Source organism: Syngnathoides biaculeatus, chromosome 5 (genome assembly GCF_019802595.1).
Source record: "Syngnathoides biaculeatus isolate LvHL_M chromosome 5, ASM1980259v1, whole genome shotgun sequence".
NCBI classification, from domain to species: Eukaryota; Metazoa; Chordata; class Actinopteri; order Syngnathiformes; family Syngnathidae; genus Syngnathoides; species Syngnathoides biaculeatus.
The window spans coordinates 996,697-1,007,118 of record NC_084644.1 but is presented as its reverse complement, the minus strand read 5'-3'; the positions used below and the strand labels follow the sequence as shown (position 1 = coordinate 1,007,118).

Sequence of the window (10,422 nt, the reverse complement as noted above, 5' to 3'; positions counted from 1 at the left end):
AAGACATCGAACAACGACACGGTTCTGAGGGCCGGGGTTCAAATCCCGGACCCCGCCTGTGTGGAATTTGCATCACGCTCCCCCCTGTCCGTCTCCGTGTGCCCTCCGATTGGCCGGCGACCAGTTGAGGGTGTGCCCCGCCTCCTGCTCGATGCCGGCTGGGAATGGCTTGTGAGGACAAGCGGCCCAAAAAATGGATGGATGGACAGTAATAAACGTTCACGTTTGGTTCTGCAAGTGTTTTTCTTCTACTCGTCTGCCCTCTTTTGGCCATTTTTAGCACTCCAGCCTTTTTCCAAACATGAATGGACAACTTCATTTTTTAATTTTTTTTCATTTATTTTAAAGAAGCTGCATTTATTACACACATGTAGTGCATCAGTGACACAGGATACAAAACATACACGTATTTATTTATTTATACATTCAACGTGGTTTTTTTTCCAGTTTCAGAGCATACAAAACAATAAAAAAGCACCATTATTATTTTGTAGTCAAGACATATTTATATATATTTAACATTTATTACCCAAATGTTAAAGGATACATGGAAGGAGGTAAGTGTGATCCAGTCAGAAATATTGGCACTAAATGTACTGACCCATCCCATACGCGTAACAATAATAATAACGTGTGTCAAATCTATAAATAATGAGCAAATATTCATACAAAGTTGAATTTTCTGGGAGCCTTTTGGGTTTTTTGGTTGTAAAGCGCGCTCAAATGTGCTCGTCGAAGCATAAAATTCTGAAGCCCGATGAATTTTGAAAATATGGGAAGAATTTTTAAAAAAAAAGATTTTTGGGCAGGTCCGTTTCACCTCCTGGGAAAGCGCACAATACGAAATCGTTCACACGACTCAAAAACATTTTCCGGAGATGCCGGAGAGGACTTCCGGCCGGCGCCAAAACGAGCAGAACGCTGACAAACGTTAATTGGGCAGCACCGAAGGTCGCGTGACGCGTTCACGTTTTGCGTCCCAACGGCAACGTCTGCGATTTGCCGATGCAAAAAAAAAAAAAAAGTTTGCCAATCGCAAACGGAAACTCGGCTTCAACAAACGTCAGCCGGGCTTTGTTTGTTTGTTTGTTTGCCACCACAATTTTACAGCGACCCCAAAACATTCGCTAAACAACTGCAAAAAAAAAAAAAAAACTTCAAAGGCAAAATATGAAATCTGAGTTATGGCCACGGGCCCACATTGAATTAAGGTCAGAGGTCAAGGCACTGCAGACGTTTTGGTTTTTTTTTTTTTTCCTCTCTGTTGGTTAAACGTTAAAAGTCTCCGAGATCCAAAGTTAGGACCAAAATCACGTTGGACTAAATAACAACATTTTTCTTCAAACTTTGGGCCACACACAATTCCCAAAGAAAAATTGTAGAAAATGTTTTCAGATTTTCCTGCCCAACAATCTGCGGAAACGTTTGCACTCAACACTTAAATGTGAACAAAGTCAAGACGCTTAATCACTGACGGAAACTTTTGACACGTGACAAAACGAGAAATACGAAAACGTGAGGCAGGCGGCAGTGGCGAAAGCAGCTCAGTGGCGCCCCCTGGGAAGTTACGAAATACTTTCACCCGTGGACGCAAAAATCCAAAACGTCTCTGCGAGTCGGCCGTTTTGGACAAACTCTGAAGGGGGGAAAATGGGCCAATCAGAAGCAGGAAGACAAAATTCGACATTTTGTGTGAATTCCACGGCATGACGTCATCGCGGGAAACTCCTTCGGATGATAATAATTTTTACTTTAACATCAAATCGTAGCGTTTCGTGTCTCTTGAGATGGAAACGGAATCAATGAAACCCGCTGGCCCCCACTACTGGATGAGGCCTGCACTGCAGTATCCAAATACAAAACACAAAATAATACTGAGTATTTCTTCCATCAAGATTTCTTTAGATTTAGTTTTAAATACTTGCGATGTGTAGATTCACCTATTCTGTGATGTTTTTTTCGGGGGGGGGGGGGGGCACCTCTCTTTTTTTGTGGCAATAAAGTGTTTGGACACCTTTTAAAGCGGGGGTCGATTATTCCTATTCTTATTTCTTTTGACGAGATTGACGGGACTTTGATGACTTTGTCTCACTAGCACAACCTGGTGGTCAGAAAAGGCACTTTTCAAACAGTTTTTTTTTTGTGTAAACGTCAGGCGTTACCTGCCACCTGGGGGGGGGGTGCAGTTACCTAGGTAACGGACTCACTGGTCCTTGGCGCGGTCAGGCGCCGGTGGCCTCGGCGACCGCCTGAGCAGCGGCGCGCCGAAGAGGGCGACGACGCCCAGATTGAGGGCCAAGCCGAGGGCCAGGGCGCCGGCCGTGCCGGGCAGGGACGGCGCCGCCCCCGCGGCCTCCAGCCGCGCCCGCCGGGAGCTCATGTCGCTCAACACCGCCCCCAACTGGAAGTGCGTCGCCACCACCGCGCTCACGTGAAACAGCTGGTGGCTGTGGCCTACACAAAACACACGCGCGAGACGAAGAAGAATTACGTATACGTCGCTGAGCGACGACAATTTGAAATTTTGGAACAGAAGCTGACACGTGATTTGCTTTGGAAAGAAGGCAGCAGGCCGGATGTGACCCCCGGGCCTGGGGTTTGACACCCGACGGGCGCCGTCCCCGCCGTGGCGACGACGACGCCGCCACCTGTATTGAAATGAAACACTCAAGGTGGCCTGAACTCCACATCGGGACCCATCCAAACCTTTTTTTTTTTTTTTTTTTGCTTCAAAATTCACAGTACAGAGCTCGTCCGCCTACGTCGTAAGTTCACGTTGACTTTTGTTTACGTCGCCATATTGCCGGTCTGGCAAAGCATTGTTCGAAAACACGTCGGATAGCGCGACGCCCAGAGTCGTTAGAGCGGGGGTGTCAAACTCAAATTCACAAAGGGACAAAATTTGAAATTGAACAAAACCGCGGGCCAAGCTTGAACACATCAACCAAACAAGTGTGTAACTCTAATATTCATTTTAAATTGCCTCACAGGACAAATATAACTACACAGAGTTTGACACTTGTGCGGTAGACATTTAGAAGGTGAAAATGAACAAAAGGTACGTGGAATAATGAGCTAAAGTCGGCATGGAGGAGCCGTATTTCATGCCGAAGTCGATGTTTTCGCCGATAAGAAATTGGAATGCTCATTGGCGTCCGCTGGTCTCGGCCAACTGGATCCGCACATGGATCCGGTGAGGAAGTCGTCGAGATTTACACGGAAAAGTTTGAAAGCAGATAAACGTCTGGACACATACAAATACTTTGTTGCCGGATCTGTTCTCAATCAGGAACAAATCCCACATGGCGACGGTTTGGACGGCTCGTGAACGCGGAAGCGCGTTCGCCCACACGTTAACCTTCTCAGCTCGTATTCAATACAAATACCAATATTTCAATAAATGACACTTGGTTTTACACAAACTCGCATTCATTAACTATGATTTGGAAAAAAAAAAAAAATGTGAAAAGGAGGACAGAGTCGTCCCCACGGAAGCGATTGCGGTCAAACTTCACCTCCGTGAACCTCTGCGACAGTTTTCTTTTTTTAATACGCCTTGTTCTCAAATGAGCCAACTTGTCATTATCAACACTTCTTTGTCATTTGAGATTGAGCGGAATAATTCCTCCCTGAAATGAAGCGATGGCTACACAGTTGTGTGCATTTTGGTTGGGCACCATCCATCGCGTTTAAATCCGTCGGTCTTTTCCGGTCTTTCCATCTCGTATTCCACAGAAAGACCTCTCGTCTGTTGTGACAACCAACAGCACGACAAGTCCCGGGCATCGTGAATATTCTGCTCCGGTTCAATGTCGAGCAGCTCTGTTTGACCGGCAATATGGCGCCGTGGAGCCCGCGAGCTCGATAAGACGCGACCAAAAGAGACAAAAACAACAACAACAACAAAAAACCCGAATGAAAAAGAATCTGGCGGTCCGTACCAAAGTAGTCGAAGCGTCCCGGCGCCAGCCTCTCGGGCAGGTGTGAGGTGAACAGGAAGCAGGTGAGGAGGGCGAAGGTCACCTGGTAAAAGTGGTTGAGCAAAGCCTCGCTCGGGCTGCAGCGCCCCCCGCAGCACAGGAGGAGCTACGCACACCAGAAAACAGTTAGTGGAGCCGAGACCAAGTACAAATATTAAGACCAGTCGACGTCGCCTACAAACAAATCTCAAGTCGTTTTCAATATTCGATACATGCCCCCCCCCCCACCCCCCGACGTGCGGGACTTGCCCGGTAGAAGACGGGCAAGCTGTCGAAGACGAAGGGCCCGGCGAAGGCCAGCGTCCGCAGCGCTTTGCTCATCTGCGGGAATCGCACCTCCACCAACCTGCCACAAACACGCGCGTGACACGCAACCCTTTTCAAACTGTCTTCACCCAGGCCAAGATTTCAATTTTTGACGGTTGGGATTATTCAAATGGGAAAAACAAAACCAAATATTCTGAAGTCATATTTGGGCCACTTTTTTTGGATGATTTCTTTGGAAAACAACAATTTGGCCTATATCAAATCTCTTTTCACAATTTCATCTTGTTTAGTGTGCCAAGATTTGTTGTCGGTTTTTTTTTTTTTTTCTTTTCTTTTGCAAACGTCAATCAAACTACCGGGAAAAGAGCGTCGCAGTACACCAGAGGGATCTGCCGGGACGAGGGAGCCATTTTGCAACCACACAACAGGCAAAATAAATGAAGACGTCGGAATCCGTCAGACCACGGCGGCAATTGCGTTGCTTTCTGCGCCGCCGACGTTCAACTCGCGACACCCTGAACGTCTCGCGACGTTCGAGATCCAAATGAGCCGTCACTTCACTTCCTGTTGCTTCAATTTTCTCTGACTGCCCGGAAATGATCAATCAACTGTTGGGAAGTGCCAGCACTGATGAAAACCAGCACAAAAAGGCCACAAGATTGCGTCAGAGAACCACTTTTGTCTCCGGGAAACGTCCCAACATTGCTCCTTGGCACCAAGATGACGCCGTAGCACTACTTTTATGATTTAGGGGCGTCCGAAAAAAAAACAATCTGCAACTATGCGAACGGTGAAAAACGCGCCACAGCGTCGTTTTTAACTCTTCCTGTGGAACTTAAAAAGTTCAACGTTTGCTTCATATCAGCAGAAAATTAAGCTAAAGATGAATAATTGTGAAAGGGGAAGCTTCTATGTTTGTATTTCATTTTGGGAAGTATTTGAGGTTCCATCCGGCTTTCGCTGACCGTGAGTAGCAGGAGAGGCCGGTACACAACAAGCTGTTGCCCACGGCGATGGCCACAAAATGGCGGTGAAGCCAACCGTTCAGCCAGCCGTCGGGCATCACGTAGCAGCCGTAGCAGATGGCGCTGCCTGGAAAGCAAAAAAAAAAAAAGGGAGGGGACGGGAGGGCACAAGTTAGAACGCGGGGGGGGGGGGAATTGGGGCACATGCGGCTTCAGCAAATCCTCCAAACGTCCCAGCGTGTAATAGCGCGACGCGGCCGACAGGGGCAACGGTGAGTCTCGGTTCAATCGTATCGCACTTATTTGACGCGGATGAAGACTACAAACAAATATCTCAATTTTTTTTTTTTTTTTTGGGGGGGGGGGGGTTTTACAATTTAAGACCAAGCTCTGCAGACACTTCAAAATCAACTTTATTAGGGACCCGAATTTCTCCTATTTTGACTCTCCCGTTTGTTGCTTGGACGCGTTAACGATAAAGCAAAAACGAGCATTTTCATCTTTGTAATATCGGCGCCCACGTACCCAATGAGGTCCCGCGCGGACGCCGTTCTGGACATCCAGTGCGAGTACGTCGCAGTACGAGTGCGCAGGAGCAAGTAGTAAAGTTTTACGACGTGATGGTTTTCCACCGTAGGCGAACGACCCAAAGCCGGGCGGGCTCAGGTCTCCGGAACCGGGTCCGGATCAGATAAAGCGCCGCCGCCGACAAGTCGGTGGGAAGCTTTTTGAAAATACCTTCAATGAAACTGAACTTAAATTTGTTGATTCACTTTCCAACGACGCCATCTTGTGTGTCATGGAGGTCAGAGAAGCGTGAAGTTTTTTTTTTTTTTTTTTGTTCCTGTCGTTAATTTGTCCCATCGGTCGTCGTTGGAAACCGATCCGTTGTCTCGTTTGCTGTGGCGGCGGACGCGATCCTCACCCAAGCTGTAGAGGCTGAGCGCGCCGTAGTCGAAGAAGTAGCAGATGTGGCGCCACTGCGACGACATGGCGCTGAAGGTGTGCGCCGCGCACGACGTCAGCGGGTACGCGCACACCAGCAGCATGTAGGCCAGCAGCGGCCACGTGTAGCGGTCGCCTGCGAAGTCGCTGCTGCGGCACAGCGACGCCAACCTCCACACGAAGTACCTGCCGAGGATTGGAGGGAGGCGGGGGGCGAGGGGGGCCAAAAGTCCGGCGGTCACGCGGTGCAACCTTCAAAGAAATTGCCTCCAAAGTGCACCTTTTGCCTCAAGTCAGGGTTTTATTTCTTTTATTCTAGTTATCCGTCCGTCCCTTTTCTTCACCGCTTATCCTCACGAGTTTCCGGGGAGTGCTGGAGCCTATCTCAGCTGTCAACGGGCAGGAGGTCGGGGTACACCCCGAACTGCTTGCCAGCCAATCGCAGGGCACATGGAGACAGACAAAGAGTCGCACTCGCAATCACACTTAGAGCGTCCAATGAATGCAACACGTATTGAACCCGGGACCTCAGAACTGTGAGCCCAACGCATGACCAGTTGAACCACCGCGCCGCCTTGTTCTATTCATTTCTTTTGCTGCGGTGCCATCACTTTGGTTCTGATGCGACACCCGGAAGCTTCTTCTGCCTGCAAATGTCCAATTGGAATTGGTCCTCATTGGCTCGTGAGCGCCGCCATGTGGCAGCACGCCTGCTGACGCGCATGGACGCCATCCATGTAAGCGGCAGTCATTGAACTAACCGCTTCAAAAACATTTTCCACAATTTGGGAAATTGGTGCACATTATAAGGCGCCCCGTCCATTTTGGAGAAAAGTTTCGACTTTTAAGTGCGCCTTACGCCCCCTCCCCCCCCCAAAAAAAAAAAAAAAAAATTGAAGGAACACTCTTGCCACAATTTGCAAAACATTTTCTTTTCTTTTTTTTTTTTTATCTGGCCTTTGTATGTATTTTCTGTCAATTGATTATGGGAGCAGGATTTTATCAGATGTCAGTCAAAAAGGTTTTGTCAAATTTGTTTTGTGATTTATTCATTTAGCGTGGATAAGTTCCAGCACTCCTTGTGAGGATAAGCGGCCTGGACAATGGATGGATAGATTTTTTTGAACCAGTTGTCCAATTAAGTGCACGCAAGCGTTTTCTGTTCTCGATGCAATCGTCTCACATTTGTCAACAAACACGAAGCAATATTTTCAACATTATATTTTGATAACTCAAATGCGTTCAAAGTGTGCGGAAGTGGTCCAGTTTAAAAAAAAAAAAAAAAATGCTTTCCGAGTATGATTTTGTGCGTGTACTGTGGAAGTTGTTGAACGGGCACCATGTCGGCACGAAGTGGGTCCAAATGTTGACGGTCTCGTTGGTCAAGCGGAAGCAGCTGCGCACGCAGTCCAGCGCCGAACTCTGCGGGTGGCGGTAACCCGACAGGATGCCGTCCTCGCGGAAAACCTGCAGAGGGGGGACGCCACCCTCGTCACTGCGGACGGGAGCGCTTCTGAACAAAATGGACGACTTCCAAACGTGGGTGCGTGGGGCCTTTTCGGGGCCACCGTCTACGGCCAATTCGGCCCAAACGTAGGCAAGCCACTGCGATGTTTACCCTTCTCCGACCCAAATGCAAAAAAAATGACGGCGCTGACCTTTGGCACCTGGTGGACGTCATAGAGCGGCGGGAGTTGGACGGCCGCGCGGCCCCGGCGGCAGACGAGCAGCCAGACGGGGTGAAACACTGCAAGGCGGGAGGGAGGAGAAGACGCCGTTACGCTCGCTAGTGGAACCGCATCAGACGCACGAAGGAACGAAGATGATTGCGATTCCGTCATTTATTTTTCGTCCCTGAATCCAATCCAAAATGTCAAAAAAAATGATGACGTTTGCAATCAAGCCGAGATGGAGCAAGAAAAAATATTTGTGCGGCTCGCAGCCCCTCGAGGTTAGCGGCTAGCCTGCTAGTCCGTCTTTATCCGAGCTAATACTCCAGAAAGGCCTCACGTGAAGGTCTTTGGTTTGTGTTGAATAATTTTGTGGTTGTCTACATGCTACACGGAGGCGGCTGTTGATGCTTGATGATCCATTTTTTTTTTGGGTCGCACTGCTGCCACCTTGTGGCTTCCTGATGCAATTAGTCACTCACTGCAAATCGTATGTAGCAACAGCAGCTTGATAGGAGAAGTAAGAAGGGCTAATCATCATTAAAAAAAAAAAAAAAAAAAGAGGATGTCACATTCCAATTTGCTCGTGGCTGCCTCCCCCTCCGTGTCCTGTCCCCCCCCCCCCCCCCTCCGCTTGTCCCGATTCTGGTTGCGACCTCTTTGTCGGTGACAAAGTCGTCTTTGTTGCGGACGCACAAGCCGCTGCATTGACGACGCGAGCAAAATGAAAATGTGCGCCCGGTCGGGGAGGAATTTCGATGTCGCCAAAAGTGAACCGAGCCCGTCAAAACTCGTCGAAAATACACAAAAGAATCGGACGAACTGACATCCCGTCAATACAACGCAGATTTAAAACAAACAAAAAAAAAAAAAAAAACGGCTTTTGCTTTTTCTTTGGCCTTTTTGTGGAAGATGTTGACAAGAAATGGACGAAAAGTGGAACGAGAAGGAAAATGAAACCTTTTGGTCAAGTCGTGACAGAGTGTGACACAAAAAGATAGAAAGAGAAGAAATAGGTGCAAATGAACTAAAATCAAAAAGTGTGACGACAGAAGAGGAAACAAAAAGATGCGACAGAAAAAACAAACGGCCGGAATTTTTGTGTCATAATTATAAATGGAACTTTGGAGACATACAGTACTTTGTTACTATTCAAGTTTGAACATTTGATATATTTTTAACATCCCCACTTATTTACAATTTGGAGCGTCCAATTCATGGAAGGAGAAACAAAGAAGAGACGATTTGAATTCAAAGAGCAAAAAAAGTTGTAGATGATATTTTGGCACGTGAGGGGAAAATTAAACATTTTGGGACAACAACTGAGAACCAAAAAAAAAAAAAATCATTCCAAAAATAGCCTGTATAAGTTCACAAAAATATTTTGGAGAGAAATGTGTATACGTTATGAAAAAAAAAAAATACGCACTGTCAATTTTTGTGGGAAAAAGTTGCGCAGGAAGGACCAAAAATCACTAAAACAAGAACAATCAACAAGTCCCGTACTTGGAACCAAAACATCTTCCCGACGTCGATTCGGTTGGTCACGTGAGTCGCGCGAACACGCCTCGGCCGCAGATGCTCGGTCCAGAAGGCCTTCCAAGAACGGACGTGGGCTCAGAGTTCGAGGAAGGCCGCGCCCCGCGCCAACTTTTGGACCACTTTCGAACACGTCGCGAAGGAAAAGAACAAGTCAAGAAATTGGAGCGCACTTACCGCGACTGTCGGCCATCAAGGCGTGACGTCAACGGCAGCCTTCGTGCAAGGAGGCGTGACGTCAACTGCAGCCTTCGTGCAAGGAGGCGCGACTTCCTCAGCCTCCCTCGGGAGTTTGCTCCGCCCCCTTCCTCGGGGACCATTGGGAAGCGAGCTACGCGAGCACGTGACCCGAGCGGCCGGGCGGTGGCGGCGTCGGCAACAACAACAACACACACGTGCGCGTGCACGCCTTCCAGAACTGCAGATCCGCAAACGCGCACATTTGGAACTGGGGAGACGTTTTGGAACATCACTCAAGTGATGCTGATCACACTTCTCGACCTTGCTTGACTTTCCTTGGAAAAAAAAAAAAAAAAAAAAATGGGGCGGGGGGTGTTCTAAAACTCTTTTGCTTCCGGTGTCCGAAATGAATTTACATTGAAAAATAATTTGTAGTCTGGCCCTCTCACACTGACAAACAGTTGCCCCCTGCCCGAGGATAGCTAACCCTTGTGAGGATAAGCGATTCACAAATTTGATATGTCATCTAATATAGGCTTAAAGGAATTCATCACACCGAAAAAATATTTCTAATTTAAATGAATAATTGCGACTTTTTTCATGCAACATCAAGAGATCAAACACCGACCCCTTGTGGCATGTCATAGAAAATGTTCATTGGGCCAAATTCTTTTGTGTTGCAACTGGAAGAAAAAAAAAAAAAAAGTCCAATCCAATCATTTGATTGATCATTGTTTTAATTGTTCAACGCACGTCCGAACTCGGATGCCGCTCGTCTATATTTTTTTTTTTTTTTTATTACGACGCGACGCTCAACATGAATATGGAGACGGTCATCATGTAGGCGGGTGACAAATTGAACAATTTTTCTCAGAG

At 47.6% G+C, this 10,422-nt stretch overlaps 1 protein-coding gene across 6 annotated transcripts; it reads right to left on the bottom strand.

The window, feature by feature from the left end:
• Positions 1-356: 356 nt before the first annotated feature.
• Positions 357-9,897, bottom strand: paqr6 (progestin and adipoQ receptor family member VI). Of its 6 annotated transcripts, none has more exons than XM_061819029.1 (9): positions 9,544-9,897; positions 7,816-7,904; positions 7,497-7,624; positions 6,138-6,343; positions 5,213-5,339; positions 4,230-4,326; positions 3,942-4,086; positions 2,191-2,454; positions 357-2,101 (listed from the first exon to the last, which is right to left on the bottom strand). In XM_061819029.1, the coding sequence occupies exons 1-8, from the start codon at positions 9,557-9,559 to the stop codon at positions 2,204-2,206; spliced, it is 1,059 nt and encodes a 352-aa protein (XP_061675013.1). In that variant the 5' UTR covers positions 9,560-9,897; the 3' UTR covers positions 357-2,101; positions 2,191-2,203. The 6 variants fall into 6 exon arrangements, with proteins under 6 accessions (XP_061675013.1, XP_061675014.1, XP_061675012.1 ...); XM_061819030.1 differs by having other exon boundaries at positions 357-1,636; XM_061819028.1 differs by having other exon boundaries at positions 357-2,454.
• Between the last annotated feature and the right edge of the window lie 525 nt (positions 9,898-10,422).

Bases quoted from the DNA above. Each gene is read 5' to 3' on its own strand.
- paqr6 (XM_061819028.1), bottom strand. The intron at 6,344-7,496 runs GTGCCCGTTCAA...AATCCTCGGCAG, and splicing joins ACCCACTTCGTGCCGACATG to GTACTTCGTGTGGAGGTTGG. The intron at 4,327-5,212 runs GTCAGCGAAAGC...TGTTTGTGGCAG, and splicing joins GGCCTCTCCTGCTACTCACG to GTTGGTGGAGGTGCGATTCC.